The sequence below is a fragment of the Sapajus apella genome, unplaced genomic scaffold (assembly GCF_009761245.1).
Source record: "Sapajus apella isolate SASKATOON/1434 unplaced genomic scaffold, GSC_monkey_1.0 scaffold123, whole genome shotgun sequence".
In the NCBI taxonomy this organism is placed as follows: Eukaryota; Metazoa; Chordata; class Mammalia; order Primates; family Cebidae; genus Sapajus; species Sapajus apella.
The window spans coordinates 2,393,062-2,412,728 of record NW_022437063.1 but is presented as its reverse complement, the minus strand read 5'-3'; the positions used below and the strand labels follow the sequence as shown (position 1 = coordinate 2,412,728).

General features: G+C 53.6%; 1 protein-coding gene and 1 long non-coding RNA gene across 7 annotated transcripts in view; both read left to right on the top strand.

The window, feature by feature from the left end:
- Positions 1 to 11,406, top strand: part of KIAA0930 (KIAA0930 ortholog) — a 41,808-nt gene extending 30,402 nt beyond the window's left edge. For 3 of the 6 annotated variants that reach the window (XM_032261432.1, XM_032261433.1, XM_032261436.1), the window contains exons 3-10: positions 1,496 to 1,615; positions 1,701 to 1,778; positions 2,118 to 2,219; positions 3,416 to 3,556; positions 4,191 to 4,385; positions 7,302 to 7,464; positions 9,342 to 9,500; positions 10,046 to 11,406. In XM_032261432.1, coding sequence (XP_032117323.1) covers positions 1,496 to 1,615; positions 1,701 to 1,778; positions 2,118 to 2,219; positions 3,416 to 3,556; positions 4,191 to 4,385; positions 7,302 to 7,464; positions 9,342 to 9,500; positions 10,046 to 10,086 — 999 coding nt within the window. In that variant the 3' untranslated portion in view covers positions 10,087 to 11,406. Of the gene's footprint in view, positions 1 to 1,495; positions 1,616 to 1,700; positions 1,779 to 2,117; positions 2,220 to 3,415; positions 3,557 to 4,190; positions 4,386 to 7,301; positions 7,465 to 9,000; positions 9,190 to 9,341; positions 9,501 to 9,543; positions 10,021 to 10,045 lie in introns of those variants that run through there. The other 3 variants (XR_004263815.1, XR_004263814.1, XM_032261435.1) reach the window with 3 other exon arrangements.
- A 1,716-nt stretch (positions 11,407 to 13,122) lies between these two features.
- LOC116538878 lies at positions 13,123 to 19,288 on the top strand. Its single transcript, XR_004263819.1, has 2 exons — positions 13,123 to 17,055; positions 17,441 to 19,288. It is a non-coding gene; the product is annotated as an uncharacterized LOC116538878 (long non-coding RNA).
- The last annotated feature ends 379 nt before the right edge of the window (positions 19,289 to 19,667 follow it).

Sequence of the window (19,667 nt, the reverse complement as noted above, 5' to 3'; positions counted from 1 at the left end):
GCTCCTGCGTGTGGAGTCGAGGGTTCTGCCTGTTCTCACGGCTCCTGTGTGTGGAGTTGGGTGGGTTCTGCCTGTTCTTATAGCTCCTGTGTGTGGAGTTGGGTGGGTTCTACCTGTTCTCACATATCGTACTTTGGAGTTGGGCGGTACATGTTGTATCAAGCTTTTTCTCCGTGTCCTGTTTGTGAGTCATACCTGTTGACACAGATGGTTGTAATCTGTCTGGTCTCACTGCTGCGAATGCCTGCAGAGTGTACCATGGCAGCCTGGCCACCCTCCTGTTGGGGAGTACCAGGCAGCTCCCAGTGGCTCTTGGGCCTGGCTTTGGTGCACACATGGGCCCCTTTCTGATGGGGAACCTGCTCTTTCGCCTGTCACATGCTGTGGTGCTGGCTTGAACAGTCGTGCTATCATGCCGATGTGCCTTTCATTCACTGAGTCCACAGCGGTTTGCTTAGCAGAAGCCAATGAACAGGTCAATGAAGTGAGCCCAAGAGGAACAATAGTCTTGTGAGCCTGAGGACGTTCAGCTCAGGGGCTCAGGGTGGCTCTTTAGAACCACACAGATGGTGGAAGTGGGAGGTTCCACCACTCAGGGACATCTGTTTCTCACTCCTAGGCAAGGCTGGCCTTCTACACCTCTTTCCATAGACCCCAGCTCTGCCCCTGGGGGGCTCAGGCCTGTGCACCTGCAAGAAGGCCCAGCAGTGCTCAGCCCCTCAGAGCCCAAGTCTGTGAGAGCGACAAGGATGAGAGGCCCCTGCCAGCACAGCTGCATCCAAATTGAAAGCCAGTCTGGGCATGGTGGCTCATGCCTGTAATCCCTACACTCTGGGAGGCTGAGGCGAGTGGATCACTTGAGGTCAGGAGTTAGACCAGCCCGGCCAACATGGTGAAACCCTGTCTCTACTAAAAATACAAAACAAATTAGGCATGCATCATGGCAGATGCCTGTAATCCCAGCTACTTGGGAGGCTGAGGCAGGAGAATCACATGAACCCAAGAGGTGGTGGTTGCAGTGAGCCGAGATCACGCCACTGCACTACAGCCTGGGTGACAGAGTGAGACTCCGTCTCAAAAAAAGAAATAAAAAGAAACTGAGGCCAGGTGTGGTGGCTCATGCCTATAATCCCAGCACTTTGGGAGGCCAAGGCAAGAGGATCACCTGAGTCCAGGAGTTGGAGGCCCCCTGGACAACATGGCGAAACCCCATGCCTAAAAATAATTGTAAAAATTAGCCAAGTGTGGTGGCATGTGCCTGTGGTCCCAGCTCCTTGGGAGGCTGAGGTGGGAGGATCATTTGATCCCAGGAGGTTTAGGCTACAGTGAGCTGTGATTGCACCACTGCCCTCCAGCCTGGGCAACAGAGCAAGACACTGTCACAAAAAATAAAAAGAATTGGAGTCCTTGTCCATCTTAATGCCTGCCCAGCATAGCAGAAGAACCCCTGGGCCGCAGTGGCCCTGGGCACTCACTTCTGCCCTGGGCCTCGCAGGCGGCTGAACCCGAGGTGGAGGTGGAGGTGTACCGGCGGGACTCTAAGAAGCTGCCAGGCCTGGGAGACCCTGACATTGACTGGGAAGAGAGCGTCTGCCTGAATCTCATCCTGCAAAAGGTACGGGGTGGGGTGGATGAGGCTGTCCATTGGCCGTGAGGGACAGCTGACCCCTCCATGCAGGCTGACCCGTACTCTCTTCCAGCTGGACTACATGGTGACGTGCGCAGTGTGCACACGTGCTGATGGTGGGGACATTCACATTCATAAGAAGAAATCTCAGGTGAGCCCTGGTGCTAGAGTCCCCAGTCTCCTAACTGCCAGTTCAGCCCGGGCGTGGCAGGCCTCTGGCTGCCCAGCATTTGAGAGAGACAAGTCCTCCTCCCACTTAATTCTCTGCCTCTGAGGTGAGGGGTCTGACTCCAGAAAGCGGCTCAGCTCCTGGGGTCCGGTATCCCATGCTAGGAGCACAGAACCAGCTCCTCCCCACGTCTCCTCCAGGCGGGTCTCTGACTTTGGACTGGCTGTGGGCTGGGTGGCCTCCCTGGTCCATCCTTGGACTGGCTCTGGGCCTGTGTGCAGGGTGGGGCCTCACTTGTCCTCCAAATCTGTTTTCTTCCAGCAAGTGTTTGCATCTCCCAGTAAACACCCCATGGACAGCAAGGGGGAGGAGTCAAAGATCAGCTACCCCAACATCTTCTTCATGATCGACAGCTTCGAGGAGGTGAGCTCCATGCAGGCCTCTCTCCTTAGCTTCCCCTTCTCGAGACGGATGTCAGACACTTCTCCCCCAGGTCTTAGCGTTGCAGGAAGCTGTGGGTGGCTTGGAGCCAGGAAGAGTCCAGCTGAGGCAAACATGGCTCTCTTTCTTCCAGTGTTTGCTTGTGGGCAGGTGAATTCACCCGCCGTAGCCTCCGTTTCCTCCTCTGTAAATCAGTGTCAAGATCGTGTGTCCTACTTACTGTCAGGGCTAAAGACCGGAAGGCTCCTGAGTGGGAGGATGCCTCATAAACTCCCACAAGAAATGCTGCCCAGGCGAGAGGAGCCATTGTAAACTATAAAGCAGCACCTCCACACCCGCACTGACGTGGAATCCTAGGATGTCAAAGAGGGATGGGGCTTCCGGAGTCTTCTGGGCCAAGCCACAGGGACCTGGGCAGAACGAGACTCACCGAGAAACACAGGGCACTGGGCGGGTGGGGAGGAGAGCAGGCCATCCCCACTCCCCGCACTGCTCGCCCATTCCTCTCCTCTGTTGAGGCCCCGGTCGGGGTCCTTGTGCTCATCCAAGGCGCTTGGGCCCCTGAGGACTTAGGAGGAAGGTGCGCACGTCTGCAGGAAGATCCCAGGCTCAGGGAGGCCATGTCCTGTCTCCAGGCTCATGCAGCTCGTGCCCAGCAGAGCTGAGATTTGCATCTAAGTCTTGTGACCTTGAAGCTCGCAGGCTGTGCACCAGGCCCTGGGAGCAATGACTCGGAAAGGCAGCAGGATGGGCCCTGTGGCACCTTAGTCTGGCATTGTCCCCCCAGATGGTGGTCACCCTGCCACCATCGAGCCTTTGGCCACACAGGAGCCTCAAAGGTGTGGCGGGTAGGGCTGGATACCCCTAGATGATATGGAGGGGCCCAGACAGTGGCCGACAGTCCTGGTGAACCATGATGAGGGCATGCGTCTTCTGCCAGTCTCAGAGTCACCGTAAGGGTCCCTATCCTCTCCTACTGCTCCATCCCTGCCCCGATGTGAGGCTGTCCCTGTCCCGTGGGGCTCAGAGGGCATGGGGCCACAGGGAGTGTGTGGGGCAGGGAGCCAGTTGTCCCCTACGAAATGGGGTTTTCCGAGCAGTCCTCCCTGGCAGTTGGGCTGTGGTGTGGGCAGTGGGCCCTGACCGTCACATCCCTGTCTCTTTGTACCCTGCCCCAGGTATTCAGTGACATGACTGTGGGGGAAGGAGAGATGGTGTGTGTGGAGCTGGTGGCCAGTGACAAGACCAACACGTTCCAGGGGGTCATCTTTCAGGGCTCCATCCGCTACGAGGCGCTCAAGAAGGTGTACGACAACCGGGTGAGAGCCGGCAGCCTCAGGGGTGCTCTCCCAGGCCCCGGGGTGGCAGCTCCACAGCCCGCCTTCGTCCACACCACAGGGCCCCCCAGCCTGCTTCTGTGAGATGTCGGCCACTGGGGACACCGGCAGCCCCTTGGGGTTCCTCATAGGCGCTCCCTGCCCTCTAACATCATCCTTCATGGTCGGCCTCTGCCCACAGGGCCACTTGTCTTCATCTGAAATGTGAGCGGGGACTTCCTCCTCAGTCTTTCATTTCCTGGGAAGTGACAGCCGATGGTGTCGCTGTCACCCCCTTACTGCCCTTGCTTCCTGTGACTGGCCCTGGGAGCGCTCTGAGTCACCCCTGACTGAGCAGGCCGTTCTCCTGCAGTGGGTGCCATCCGCAACCAGCCTTGCTACTAGCCTGAGGCTCTGTCTTCAGCCTGGTGTGTGGCTCACTGGATGCTGGGAGGGGCGCCAGGCAGGGGTGTGGGTCCATTCCAGCTGACCCACCTGCTGGTCCAGACCCTCCCTCCTGGGCAGCCCTCAGGGTCATTCCTTGAGAGATGGTCACCCTGGCTGTTCATGTCCCAGGGAGGGGCCCCATGGAGGCCTCCCCACCTTCCTGACTCAGGCTGCCCCTGCCGGCCCACAGGTGAGCGTGGCCGCCCGCATGGCACAGAAGATGTCGTTTGGCTTCTACAAGTACAACAACATGGAGTTTGTCCGTATGAAGGGCCCCCAGGGCAAGGGCCACGCTGAGATGGCGGTCAGCCGAGTGTCCACAGGCGACACGTCCCCCTGTGGGACAGAAGAGGACTCCAGCCCAGCTTCACCCATGCACGAGCGGGTAAGGGCTGCAGGGCTGGGGGCAGGGCCTCCCGTCCCTCAGGTTCGCTTCCCATCGTCTCCCCCATGCTCACGGCCTCCTGGGGACGTAGATGTCATCGTCCCCACCCACCAGTGTGTGGGCCAAGGCGCTGAGCATGCAGAGGCCCGGACCACCCAGCCCTACTCTTTGCCCAGCGGTTTGTATGAGGTGTGGCTGCGGGGGAGGCGTTCCTGCCTTGCAGACCTGAAGGGCTGTGCCTGCCCAAGGTCACACAGCAGGTTGGTGCTGGGTCAGAGTTCTTTCTGCCCTTCTGAGATGCCACAAAGCCAGACTGAGTCCACAGGGCCAGTGGGCAGAAGAGACTGGCTAGGGACCCAGGCCCGGCCCTGATGCCTGCCTGGGTGAACCTGCTGGGTGAGCGTGGGCACATGGCCGGCCTTCCCCGGGGAGTCAAGATGGGGATGATGGTGACTGGGGGTCAGCCAGAGCGTGCAGAGGCCTAGACCACCCAGCTCTTCTCTTTGTCTGGCGGTTTGCATGAGGCATTGCTGCAGGGGAGGCGTTCCTGCCTCACACCTGGAAACCAGACTTGCCAGCTTGCTGCAGGTCACAAGCTCTCTTGGGATGGCACTGGGCTTGGGGCCTTGCTCTGTCTAGGCCACGCCCCTTCCCCAGGGTGGGAGGCTGAGGTCAGCGGCAGTGTTGTTCACCGAAGCCTTTGGTGGGCACAGACGGGAGAAGGCCTCCAGCCCACTGGCTGCTTTGCTCGGCCCGTGTCTTCCAGAGGGGCTGCCCAGAGCTGTAGGTCTTGGAAGAGGACAGGTGTGCTGCACCTGGGCAGGCCCTGGGCACAGGTCCGGCCTCAGTCTTGCCGGTCTGCTGTCCAGGAGAGACGCCGCCCACAGCCGGAATCCTGCTCTGCTGCTCTCTTAACCTTGGATGTGTCTCTTCTCCCCTCCGAGCCTCAGTTTTCTCATCTAGAGACAGGGCACATGGATGCCTGCCCCGTGAGTGTACGGGAGGCTCTGAGGAGTCCCGGGCTTGGCCCTCAGGAGGATTCGCAGGAGGCAGCTGCTGTAGTCGCTGTTGCTGTTGACCTAGCTTGGAATGTAAACAAGCCATCCCCGCAGGCTGCCTGAGACGAGGGAGTGTGCATTTGTTACGTTTTTGATTCTAGAAAGACCGTGGCCATGCATGTCTCCATGGTCAGATGTTGGTTTTGTTTCTCTTGCGTGTACCTTTTTTTTTGATCTTCTGCAATGAATGTGTTTTGCAAGCCAAAGGCAGCAAGTGTTCTTTTTTCCAAAGATGGGTGAGCATTCCAGGCGCAGGGCCTCTCTCTTCTTTGGAATGAGGTGTTTTATATTTCTGAGTTCATTTCTGAGACAAAGAGCCGGTTCTTCTCCCTGGTTCTATGTGATCCCCGGGGACTCTGACAAAAATGTGTGTGTGAAAGTCCTAATGAAGACGCGGCCCGAGCTCTGGGCTGGAGAAACCCGGGTGCTGCCTCCAGCCGCAGCACGAGGGCTGAGTGACCATAGGTCACTAGACCTGCCTGAGTCTCGGTTTTCCCGTCTGTCCAGTGGGAGTGGCTGTGAGGCACGTGAAACCCCCAATGCCTTAGCGGCAGGGCAGCCCTGGGGTTCGGGGGAGGGACATGCTAGTGTCGCACAGTCAGCAGCAGAGCTGGCCTCTGGGGACCACCACCTGTGCGCCCGCTGTTGCCTGCCTCCTTCTCCGGCGGGGCCGTCGGAGCCAGTGCGTGATACGTGCCGACTCTGTGTGTTGTGGTTGCTGCTGTTTGTTTCTTTTATCTTTTAAAAACCTTCCCCGGCTGCGGGAGCACCGTCTGGAGCCCAGCAGCTGCCAGGACTTTGGTGGATGTCGGAGCCATGACGAGGAGGCTGACGGGGCTCCCGAAGTCTCGGTCCCAGCTCATCTTGCTCCTCAGATTCTTGTTGGCATGGGGAGGAGGGAGGAGATGGGCCAAGTTCCCTCTGCCTGGAACGCCCTTCCCCCCCTTCTTCACCTGGCGAACTCCTACTCGTCCTTCAAGACCCAGCTCCAGCGGCGTCTCCTCCAGGAAGCCTTCCCTGATTTCCCAGGCTGTGGATCCCTTATGCCTCTGTGCTTTGTGTATCCTGTGCTTCTCTTTCTCTGTTTCCACAGCCAGCATGCTGTCTATGGTTGTCACTCTCTGAGTCTGTCATCCCCAGCAGATTGTGAGCTCCTTGAGGGCAGGGACCTGCCATGTGCCTGTCTGTTCTTAGTGCTGTGCCTGCCTGGCCCTGAATGTTTGGTGAACAGAACCAAACGTGACTAGAAGTGGGGAGGAGGAGACAGAGACCTAGAGCTACTTAGCACAGTATTTCCTATGATGGGTGGTGGGAGCAAGAGGGATGGGACCACTTCAGCCCTGAGCAGTAGGGTGAGTGGTGTGGCCCTGGGGGACAGAAGACGGGGCAGCTGCTGGCCTGCTTGGTGACCACAGGCAAGCCAAGGTCTCGGTCCTTGCCTTAGTTTCCCCATCTGTCAGATGGACTGACGCCAGCCCCTGTCTCACGGAGCTGGGAAATTTGGTGGGTCTGTGTGGGGCAGGTGCTTGCTCAGCGTCAGCAGCTGTTGTTACTTTGTGCTTGAACAACCCCTATCCGGTGTTTGAGGCCCAGAGGAGGGGGGTCTTTGTGTCATTAGTGTCGGCAGCCTCGTCCCTCCTCGGGCAGCACTGGTGTCCAGGTGGCCTGCTGGCCCCTGCGCATCTTCCAGTCTCTAGGCCTCACCTAGCACGGGCCGGCTGGGGGCTGGGTCCACCTGGCCGAGTAGCCTCTTCCCTGGGAGCTGTGTTGGGTTGTTTGAGGTGGGACAGGAGGGGTGTGGGGACCCCCAGGTCGGGGGCTATTCTGCTGCTCCTGCGACTTGGGCTCCTTGTTCCAGGTGACCTCCTTCAGCACGCCCCCCACCCCAGAGCGGAACAACCGGCCCGCATTCTTCTCCCCGTCCCTCAAGAGGAAGGTGCCGCGGAACCGGATTGCTGAGATGAAGAAGTCGCACTCGGCCAATGACAGCGAGGAGTTCTTCCGGGAGGACGACGGTGGAGGTGACCCCCCACTGTGTGCCCTAGGCCCCTGCACCCTTCAGTCTCCTCTCGATCTAGACCAGTGATTCATTCATTCATTCATTCATTTGTTCATTCGGCAACACTTAAGAGAGTAGGTGCCATAGGCCAGGCACCCCTCCAGGAGCTGAGGGTAGAGCCGGGGACAGACAGAAATGGCTGTCTCTGGGGTCCCTTCCCGGTGGGCCTAGGCGTCTCCTTAGCAGAGTATCTGGAGCGCAGATAGGCAGCAGTTTGTCAGTTTCAGGGGATTCTCCAGCTCTCTTATGCTTTCAGCCTGCTTAAGGGAGACCGTTGGGCGACCTGACAGCTCCGCACACACGGGTGTGAAGGGAGAGAGGAGGCCCCTCCCCTGTGCTGCCGTGGGCCAGCTCACCCTCACGGTGTGTCCCGGCCCTCCTGGCTCTGTGCAGCCTCCCAGGGCCATGCACTCTTTGGTGACAGAGCTGCCACCTTGTGTGGCTTCCCCTCTGGCTTCCCTGTGCCTCTGTCCAGCGGCCTCCAGGAGTCTGTGCCTGGGTGTTCCCATGCCCATCAGTCCTGCCCAGGCACGGTCTGCACTCTCTCCTGAGCACCTGTGCCTGCTCCCTGTCCTCACTCAGGGACTGTCCAGAATACAGGAGTCATTCCCAGAGCCTGGGGAGGCCACTGGGTGGTTTTAAGCGAGGAGTGACACAATCAGATTAGCATATTCGAAATGCCACTCAGCAGTCCTTGTGGGAAATGGCTTCTGTGGACAGGGATGGCCATCAGAGACAGGTTGGGAGGTTCTGCCACCTCTCCTGGCATAGACCGCGTGTGTTCCTGTCATTCTCAGAAGCCAGCGGGTGCCTGGCTCCGCAGTGTGCATGTCTGTTGAGTGTATGGCAGTAAAGGATCGGCCGGGCACTGTGGTTCATGCCTGTAATCCCAGCATTTAGGGAAGCCGAGGCGGGTGAATCACCTGAGGTCAGGAGTTTGAGACCAGCCTGGCCAACACAGTGAAACCTCATCCCTACTAAGAATACAAAAAATTAGCCGGATATGGTGGTGCATGGCTGTAATCCCAGGTACTTGGGAGGCTGAGCCAGGATAATTGGTTGAACCTGGGAGGCAGAGGTTACAGTGAGCTGAGATTGAGCCATTGCACTCCAGCTTGGGCAACAAGAGCAAAACTCCGTCTCAAAAAAGAAGTGAAGGATTTGCTGACAACTCCCACTGAGCACCTCCCCCAGCAGGGAGCTGGGGCTGCAGCACTGTTAAGAAGAGGTGGCAGTCTTTGTCCTGACCAGTGGGACCAAGAGGCAGGAGCCCTGACTGCCCAAGGCCCTGGCCCGGGTCAGGGACTCCAGCACTGGCCCTAGCCCACTCTTGTGTGAACTTGGGCCAGCGGCTTCTCCACCTGCGCCTGTTCCCGAATCAGCAAGAAGTGTTGATCACTGCCCAAGTCTGCCTCTCTGGGGCAGGTTCCCCCAGCCTGGACCTAAGACTGGGTAACCGTGCAGGTTGGCCAAGCCTTGCTGCTCCCATGCCCTGCAGGTGGCGGTGCCTAGTTCCAGGGACAGGGCCCACGAACGCAGAGAATTACACAGTGTGGTGTATGCCAGACCCCCGGAGGAGACTAAGCTCCAGACAGAGAAGGGAGCAATGAGGGGGTGGCCAAAGAAGTCTTCCTGGAGGTGGAGGCGTGGATCTGGGCCCTGGGGGAAGCGGGGAGGTATGCCAGAGGTGAGGAGGCGGCAGCTCTTGCTGGAGGTGGGGGTGTTGGTGAGGAGTGCCCTGTCCTCGGTAGAGTGTGGCCTCAGCCTGGACTGGGAGCTGGCCTCCTGCTTCCCCTGCAGCCCGTGCTGTGGGCCTTGACCCGGCCTTCTGTCCTCCAGCCGATCTGCACAATGCAACCAACCTGCGGTCTCGGTCCCTGTCGGGCACGGGACGGTCGCTGGTCGGGTCCTGGCTGAAGCTCAACAGAGCGGATGGCAACTTCCTTCTCTATGCACACTTAACCTACGTCACTTTGCCGCTGCATCGGATTTTAACAGGTAATGCTGGCTGATGCGGGGACGCTGCATCGGATTTTAGCAGGTAATGCTGGCTGATGCGGGGACACAGCCGCACCTCCTCATAGCCAGCTCTGCCTTCAGGGCCCTGGGTCTTTCCAGCCACCTGGAGTCATCCCGCCCAGTCCTGTCAGTCGGGTTTCTCTGCAGGGCTCTCGGCCTCCTTGTCTCAGGCTTTGGGTGGAGTGTAGCTTTCCCAGAGCCGAAGTCCTTCCTTTGCTCAGCTTTCTGGTGCACCTGCTGCCACCTCACCAATCCAGGCCTGCAGCAGCCGTGACAGGCAGTGGCCCTGGCCCCCACACCAGCTTATCCCTGAGCCGCTGCGTGGTGCACCACGGCTGCAGGCCCCTTTCCCAGTCTGCAGGGTCGGGATGGTGGAGCCTGCATCTCCCCTGCAGTCTGTGAGGCCTGGACGGGAGATGCGCGAGTGGCCGAGGCGGGTTCCTTTAGAAGTGGCACTGGCGTGGCCGTGGCACCCGCTGCTGCTGAGTGCTGCTGTTTATGTCCTTCCCTCCCACCGGCCGTAGACATCCTGGAAGTTCGGCAGAAGCCCATCCTGATGACCTAGCTGCGTGCGGAGCCTGCGCAGAGCCCCGGCCGGGCCCAGCCCTGGGAGTGCTGCCAAGTGCCTACCTGTCCACCGCCACCGGGGTCTTCTGTGACACGCCAGCGCTGGAGCCACAGCCAGGCGGGGCCACTCGACTCCCGGGGCCAGGGCCGACTCCACGAACACCAGCCCAAACTGAAGTGCCTCTTCCCTCCCCTGCTGGCTCTGCTCCGCCCTGTGCCCCCTGCCCATCACCCCCCACCCATCTCTGGAGAGCCCTCTGCACCCAAAGAGGACCAGAGATGCCAGCGGCCATGAGAGAGAGCGGGGGGAGCAGCCGATGTCCAGAGTGGGGCCAGACCGCGCGACCATGTTCGAGTCCCCCAGCAGGAGGCAGAACCACCCAGCCAGGGCACTCAGCGCGTCGGACTGTCCACGCCTTGAGGAAACGCAGTTGAAGGTTTTGTAATGCCGTGTGGGTGAATCTCGGTACCTGAGTCAGTCCCAGCCCATCCTCCTGGTTTACCACCTTGTTCTAATAGGAGATGGGAACACCGGAAGTTTGATGGCCTTGCTCTGGGCTGGGATTTACCTCACCCGTGCCCAGTTCCACAAAGGCCTCCAGCTGAGCAGACGGCCCCGATCCCGCCAGAACGGCCTTTTGCTTCCAGCCAAAGAACACCGCCAACACACACACCTCCAACCTGGGACATCCCACACTGGGCCTCGGACGGAGGGACCCGCGGAATTTGGATTCTGAGGGTAGTCAGGAGGCCTCAGTAGCCAGGCGGAACGGGCTGTCTGCCTAAGGGTGTCTGATGTGGGGTGGGGCTGGCATCCTCCTAGGAAGGTTCTAGGTGGGACCCCGTCTTCTGGGGGCGGGGGTGCCTTTTCATCTTCCTGGTTTCCTAGAGCTCACTTCTTTTGATGGAGTGTGCTGGTCCCATCTCTCAGACCAGCTCACTGAGGCAGAGGAGTTGCTCAGAGGCTTACACAGGCACTCCCATCGGTTTGTGTGAGCAGCCGCCCAGCCTTGGCCTGGTCCAGCATGAAGTAGCTTCCATCTGCGAGGATGCCCTGTGCCCTCCCCAAGAGCAGGGCTGTCCCCTACCCAACTGGGAATAAACTGGAAGCTGGGTCTCTTTGTTGCTGTGGTTTTTTTTTTGTTTGAAGTCCCCAGGAATATTTGAGGGGTTCCAGTGATGTGTTTAGGGGTCTTTGTGGGGGAAGAGGAGGGGCTTGTTCTCCTGTTTATTCTCTGGGCTCCGGGAACAGGGAACTACTTTGGGGCTTTCTCCAGACTTTTGTATGTTGTTATTAAAAGCGAGCTATTGCATTTCATTCTGCCTCAGTTTGCCCACCTGTGAAATGGGGCTGATACCACCTACCTCACTGAAGTCTCCAGGGTTCAAGTGTGTGGCTGGGTCAGGGCGCAGTCACCCGTCATGCTACGTAGGTCGGGTCAGATGTTAGAACCCTGGGATGCCTGTCTCCCCCATGCCCTTTGTGATAACCTAGTCTGAGACCGTGCTTGGTGGGGAATGTGAACATTCTTCTCCTTCTCCAGCAATGTCCACTCAGGCCTGACCGCTCTGCTCTGCACGATGTCATGTTCCAAACCCATGTCTTAGGGCAGCACAGAGCCAGGTCATGTGCGGACAGAGCCTCAGGGAGCCCGAGCGTGGCCCAGCCCTCCAGCCTAGCCCCATTTGCATGCTCTCTGGAGATGCCAAACGCTGTTTCCAGGCTCGTGTCCATGTGGCTAAAATCCACCTATTTCTTCACGAACTTTGCCCCTGCTTGTTCTGGGGATCTTGGGAGCATACAGCCCTGACAGTCCTCCGTGGGAAGAGGAGGCAGTCCAGGTGGAGAGCAGCACAGCAGCCTGCCCTCTGTTCTCATTGGTAAGGGGCATGAGAAGGTTCTCTCCCCTGGGGCCAGCATCGGCCAGCACTCCTGGCTGGCTCCGGGAGGGCCGGGCTCCTCCTCTGTAAGATGGTGAATGTGACGGCGAACGTAAGTGCTGCCTGCCTCACGGGGTGACCATGAGGACCAGTCACAGTGACGTGTGAAAGGGCTTGCTGGTCACAGAAATATGTGCAAACCGTGGTATTTTAGAGATCAGCCCTCAATTTGTAAGGTATGTAAATAAAGCACATGGCGGGCTGGCGTTTTATACGCAACACATAGCACCTACTGTGTGCAGGCGCTGATCCGACCCCATCTTACAGGCAGGGAACTGCCCCAAACAGAACAGCAAGGGCTGGCCATGGGAGTCAAACTCAGGCATGCGGGCCCAGCCTGCATGGTGAGCCACGCTGTGCTACCAGGACAGAGGGACAGACACCTGGTGGGGTCCGCCCTTCTCAGTCCTTACAGCCCTCTCCAGAGGGTGCTTTTGATGCCAATTTAAAACTTGCTCAGAGCCACCTGGCCACTTGAGAACTAGACAGGAAGGTTTGTTTTTCCAAAGTCAGAAATGACGTGTGCAGTAAAGTAATAGGGTAGCAGGTGGCGGGGCTAGAGCCAGGCTCCCCAAAGTCCTGGTGTTGGCACATTTGTACTTGTAAGGCCATCTTTAATTTTTCTGGGAACACGCCTGCCTCTTGTGTAATACAGGGAAGATCACGCGTGGTGACACCTAGGTTTCCTCAACAGAAAACTGCTTTAATCCAAACCACCTTTAAGACATATTGGGGCCGGGTACGGTATGCCTGTAATCCCAGCACTTTGGGAGGCCGAGATGAGCGTAGCACCTGAGGTCAGGAGTTCAAGACCAGCCTGGCCAACATGGTGAAACCCTGTCTCTACTAAAAATACAATTAACCGGGCATGACGCCGCATGCCTGTAATCCTAGCTACTCAGGAGGCTGAGGCAGGAGAATCACTTGAACCTGGTAGGCAGAGGTTGCAGTGAGCCAAGATCGCACCATTGCACTCCATCCAGCCTAGGGGACAGAGTGAGACTCTATCTCAACAAAAATAAAAAAGACATTGATCTTTAACTCCCTTTAAGGCATATTGGTCTTAAGGGAATTTGGGATTAAAGCAGTTTTCTGTTGAGGAAATCTAGGTGTCCCTTTTTAGGACATTAAGAAAGTCATGAGGTGGGCTTTTTCATGGAAAGGAACGTGATGATCCTAGATTCCGGAGCACCTGTAAGTTCAGGTAGTGGCCGTCTTCCATTCTGATGTTCTACTGGAAGGGCCTAGCTGCCTGCAGAGACAGGCAAGGCTCATCATTTCAGGAGGAGAGCAGCGGGAAGCAAGATCCTCCAAGCCAAGTCACCTTGGAGGCAGGCTGGGTTGGCGGGTGGAGTCTGCTCACTTTCGGATTCTTACAGACTGTGAATGGACCCTCCGCTGAGCTGCCCTCCACACGGAGGCACGGGAAGGGTATACAAAGGCTTGTTCCTCAGGTGCCCTCCCACAAACCAGGATCTGTTTTTGCTGTGTTAATCACAAATAGACTAGTGGTAGAAGACTTCTGAAGAACAAAGTAAAGCTTTTTTTTTCATTGAAAGACATCCCAGAGGAAAGGCGTGTGCAGCTGGTGCATTCTAACAACTGCCTTTTGGAAAACCAGGTATTTGACCATGTCCTAACGTGGTGGTTTTAAGCTGTTGGCTCAAATTCTTTCAAGACATATTAAACCTCTGCCAACTTTTTAGTGAACTTAACAGGTTTCACAGATGTTTTTCTCAATTTTCAAATTTAGGTGGGATTTGCTTTCATGTCCTGCTTCCAAAGCCAAGTCTCTTGACAGCACATTGGTTTTTCCTGTTCACTTGTTCTAGTCTGCATCAGAAAGAGAATTACTGTACTTCTGTTTGACCACCTGATAGGACCAGGACCCTAAGAGATAAGGAGATGCAAGTACTCTTGAGCTTGAATGGAAGCAGCCTCTGGAGGGGCAGCCACGGTCCTTCAAGGGAGAGCAGCTCTTCAGCAGGTGGCCAGAGTGCCATGTGGCTCTTTGCAGAGGATCCCTGGGAGCCAGGTGACGGGCACCTGGGTCTTTTTTCTTTTTCACTGACTAGCTTGATCCTCAGTGGCCAAAGGACCCCGATCCCTTTCTCTGAGCTCTGGAGCACACCTTGGGACACCAAGTGGCCTCTGGTCTGGGTTCAGAGCTCCTCCCGCAGGTGGAGCCACGAGTGGAGGCGGCTGCTGGTGGGTGGAGTTTAGTTTCCCATGGTTCCTAAGGCAGGTAGGCGTGTTCATTGTTCCGTTTCCTCGAGCTCAGCAGATCAAGTAACTGACCCTGCCACCCCACAGAGCCCCTGGCAAACTTGCTTTTTTCCCCCCTATGGTCCTTCAGTCCCTGCTCTGTGGAAGGCCAGGCAGCTTAGGTGTAAATAGGTATCCTTTATGGTTTCCAACTGAATTATCTGTGTAAGAGTAATTAAATCTGCAAGACAACCTGTAGAGATTCTTCACTACTTTGAGGCTAATGATTTCTACAAAATGTATTTTAGCAAAAACGCCATGATGGCCTAAGATCGGTATGCTAATTGCCAGTGGTCGTTCCATAAGCATTACCAACAGCTTCTTTTAGTAACCATCTTCCAGGTGCAGGAGAAATCTTTTCTAGGCGGTATTTGTTAGTTGCCTGTTAGCTTTGCTTTATGATTTCATATTTCTTTTAAAGGCTGGTTTGCATATTGAATATTAAATTCTTTTTTTCTGTGTCTTCCTTGAATGAATTTTTACTTTTTTCTGTAACGGGCATTTCAGGGTAAATACAAATATTACAGCAAAGCAATAATTTAATGATTGAACCTTAATTTGCCCCCAGCGATTCCTTAAACTTTTTTTTGAGCTTTCACACAAGCTACTTTTTCCTGAACTGGAGTGTGTTGGAGGCAGAGATAAATCACCCTGTGTGCTGGCTTTGCCTGCTGTGAGCCAGGGAGGAGTCCTAGAGGAGGAGGGCGCATCAGTGACTGGGGTTTGGCCAGATATGCCATATTTGCAGAATTAAATCATTTCAAGGTGCATTTCAAGGCCTGGCATGGTGGCTCATGCCTGTAAACCCAGCACTTCAGGTGGCCGAGGCAGGCAGATCACTTGAAGTCAGGAGTTTGAGAGCAGCCTGGCCAACATGGTGAAACTCCCATCTCTATTAAACATAGAAAAATTAGCCAGGCGTGGTGGTGTGCACCTGTAGTCCCAGCTACTCGGGAGACTGAGGCAGGAGAATTGCTTGAACCCGGGAGGCGGAGGTTGCAGTGAGCTGAGCTTGTACCTCTGTACTCCAGCCTGGGCGACAGTGAGACTCTCATGTCTCAAAAAAGAAGATGCATTTTAAGTTTAGCTCTCAGCCTCCACAAAGTGTAGTGCACACCCTTTCAGTTGTACTACAAAATTTCCCAAGCTTTTTCAGAGAACCTCAGCCCTCGCAGAAGTGGAGAAACAATGGAATAGAGGCCAGGAGCCCCAAGTTCAGGGTTTGCAGGCTCCCAGTAAGCTGCCTGGTCTAACGGAAGATGAGGCGTTTGCAGCAGACAGCTCTGCCACCTCGCAGCTCAGCAGGCCTTCGTAGGTGGAAGCAGTGTCATTGTCGCCTTTCACACCATAAGCCTTTTCTTTCCATGGTCAGATGGACTTAGTAAGTTACCAGCGATGGGCCTAAGGCCTAAGACACTGCAGAAAGTTACAGAATGGGGAATGAGGGGCAGAGAAAAGAGGGGTAAGAGGAACACCTGCATTGAGGAATATAGTAAGACACATCCCACCAGTGACACTCCTTGGAAACAGTCACTGCCTTAGAAACACCAGACCAGAATTTTCTGACCCAGCCCCCCAAAGGTAGGCCGTGCAAGATGGCGGTTAGGAAGGAGGCGGTCTAGCGGGTGAAGACTTCCTTGCCATCCAGGTCAGCCCCCTTCTGGTTGAACAGTGGGAAGTCCTTTTAAAGCAGTCACCTGAAAAATGTTCAGTAGATATTTGGGGAGTCTCTACCTTGGAAGCTGTCTGCAGGAGCCTCATTCCTATTAACTGCCTCCTCTTGAAGGCTAGTTTTGCTGTTTCCGTTCCTTTATCCTGACTTAGATAAACTTTCAGGAACTACTGTCATGGCCTAGCTTAGAAGGACAAAAGTTAACCGGAAAGCAAAACGTTTGGGAATCTTACACTGGGAGGACAGGGGAAACTCAGTCCCTACAGTAGCATAGTTCATTGTAAATAGACATGTTGACCATGGTAACATGCTATACTTTGTGCCTGATTGTTAATATGACGAGAACCGCTGGAAAATGTACATGAGGAAGGGAAAATACTTGTTTCTGGGGATAAAGAAAGGATCATGTCTTTTCTTTCCGTGCAGTGTCATTGAATTGCCTCCTGACATAGCCCCTCCAGCAGCCAACAGGTTAATGAGAGATTTCTTTTGTGTGGACTGGGGTCTTTCCTTTTGGAATCTGACTTTAATAAAACAATTAGGTTGCTCATTTTGAAATAACCATGGTTTTTAGCAGACTTTTATGCTATTCTTAATAAACAATTTTGCCCAAAGGATTTTAGCCAATTCCAGAAGCCAGTGTAGTTGAGTAATTTAGTGGGCATGTGTATCTTACTTAACATGGCATGCTAGAGATGTATGGGGCTGGGACCTCAACAAGCCACACCACCCCAGACACACTCAACCCTGGTCCTAGGTTTTCTCAAGTAGAATCACCCCTTGCCTTCCTGGGATGTGACGATGTGGAAGTGAGACAAGGTTATGTCCAAAGTCTGGCATATTTCCTGGCAATGCTGATTACTGCCATTTTTTCCCAGCACGCCTGAGGGGTATTTCATGGGCTATCATCTTTAATGTCATCAGGAGAGCATGTGTGCCAGTGGTTCTCAAACTTGAACATGCATCAGGATCACCCAATGCACGCTCTAACCCAGTGTTCAAACCCAGAAGACTGGTGAGGAATCAGTGATGGCGGCTGCACAACTCTTCGGAGTACGCTAAAAGCACTGAATCATAAACTTCAAAGGGGTGAGTTTTCTATGAATTCTACCTCACTGAGTCCAGTTTAAAAACTGGACTCCAACCTGAGGTGCTGATTCAGTAGCCTAGTTGGGGCTCATGGGTTTGCTTTTTTGGGGAGGGAAGGCTGGGTCTTGCTCTTGTACCCAGGTTGGAGTACAGTGGCACAACCAAAGCTTACTACAGCCTGGACCTCCTGGGCTTAAGCAGTCTTTCCAACACCATTGCCAGCTAATTAAAACCTTTTTTTGTAGAGACAGGGTCTTGCTGTGTGGCCCAGGCTGGTCTCTTCTCTCTTGGGCTCAAGCAGTCCTCCCACCTCAGCCTCCTAAAGTTCTGTGATTACAGGTGTGAGCTACCTTGCCGAGCCGGGTTTGTATTTTTTTTGAGATAGGGTCTTGCTTTGTCACCCAGGCTGGAGTCCAGTGGCATGATCACTACTCCCTGGAGCCTCGACCTCTTGGAATCAAGCCATCCTCCTACCTCAACCACCCACGTAGCTGGGATTACAGGTGTGTGCCAATTTTGTATTCTTTGTAGAGCAGGGGTTTTGCTATGTTTCATAGGCTGGTCTCGAACTCCTGGGCTCAAGTGATCCACCCGCCTTGGCCTCCCAAAGTGTTAGGATTACAGGCATGAGCTACCGTACCAAGCCGGCTTTGCATTTCTAGTAAGTTTCTGTGTTGGGCTAGTCCCAGGACCACTTTGGAGAAGCCAGGTTCTAGCCCAGCCATGCAGTGGAATGCCTAAATAGGGCTGGTACGGTTTAGGCGCGGCCTTACTCTTCAGATAGCATTCTCTTAGCGTCATTTAAATAGTTTCTGTTAGATGTTCATAGTTCAGGAAAACACTTTGATGGATAACTTAAAGTCTTTGCAGTTTTTTTTTAAAACTAGGAAATACCCCTTATAAACCAATAAATGCTGTGTAACATCGGAAAGGTTAAAAAATATGTCTCAAAGCTGTGCTGTGAGGACTGACCAAGATAATCCATATAAAGCACCTAGCCAATGCTTTGCATACTAGCCCATTAAGAGCCAACAGTTCTCATTCCAACTTGTGAAGATTTTAATCCAACAGAGACCCTTGGTCTGAATGGTTTAAAAGTACTCTCGTTCCCCAACAAGGAGACGGATAATAAACTGGTCTCCTTCTCACCTCCAAGCCGACCCTCCTGTTGTTCAAGGGGTTCTAGTTGTGGCTTCTGTGTGCTGCTTCTTCCACAGGTCTGACTTGTGTTAATGCCACGTGCATCAAAGAGCAACATGAAACTCACACGCGGGGATTTTGTTTACTTTTCATTTATTCACATTTCATGGATTGTTACACTGCCTTGATGGGAGCATTCAAAAACTAATACAGCTGAGATAATATTGTCTGACAATTCAAGTATTTTAGTTTTAGAAAACAATTTCCTATTTAAAGTGAAAAGCAAACAATTTATCCATCTGATTGCTAAGAAGTTTTACATTTCTGTTACAATTGTGTCTGCATCAAATGTCCTCAATATGATTGTTACTAGCTGAGAACGGACAGTGGCCTGTGTTGAGTGCCAGATTGGAAGAGACCTCACTGTCATCTACCATACTACAGGACACACCAGTTTCTACTTAAAACTCCCACCTCCAGAATGACAGGACTCATCAGGGGTTTAGGAGTTTGCAAAGCCTTCAAATGCATCATGCTTGAATTTTGACTCTTCTGAAATAGTGTAACTGACAAATGCTCAAAAAACAAACTTGTTTACCTTTAGCTTTTACTGAAAAGGCTCTCAGTGAAAATTTGTTTTGAACTCTTAGAGAAGAATAAGGTAGAGTATTAGTTTTTCTTCCACTCTACACCAGAAAAGGTAGCTGTTTTTTTTTTTTTGGCATGCAGCATATATAAAATGTGATCTAGAATTGAAATTGTAAAATAGAATAATCCTCTTAAAATCAGTCCATGAACAGTCGGACTTATCTTTCCGTGGAAAACAATCTAAACTAATTTAAAAACTGGACAGATTTTCAGTCTGCAATTCTAATAATGAAGATGGCATAACAAATTTTTTTGCTTACTAGGAATGCACAAAAGGATGAGATGGACACATAGGTTTGTTTTTTTTTTAAAAAGGCCACTGTGATACTTAGTATTTGTCAAGATGCCAAACAATTTTAGAATAACAAAATACACACCTTACTTTAGGCCTGTATGTGAAAAAATTCATAGATTCTCAGACAAAAGATGAAAATTTCAGTCCACATTAAACGTTTTAAAGCCTAATTTTGTTAAACTAAACCCATAAATCAGAATTAGCTGTTAACATAGTGGGGAAAATAGGTAAGCCCTCCAGGGGCCCCATGCCCCAAGTAAAAAGGAGTTAAGTTTTACAATAAAATCCACATATACTCAGGCTCTTTACAGTGATAAAGTGGAAACCAACCAGTTCTAAAGCATAACAGAGTCACTTTAAGAAAATATCCCATTTTGAGTTACGGTATATGCATCACGTTCTCCCCGGTAATTTTCACCTTAACAGTGATAGTCTTAGCAGCAACAATTTGCTGGGAATGTTAGGAAAAAGGAAAGCCACACATACCCACTAATTTAAAAATATAGAAACGATTTTTTACAGAAAGGAG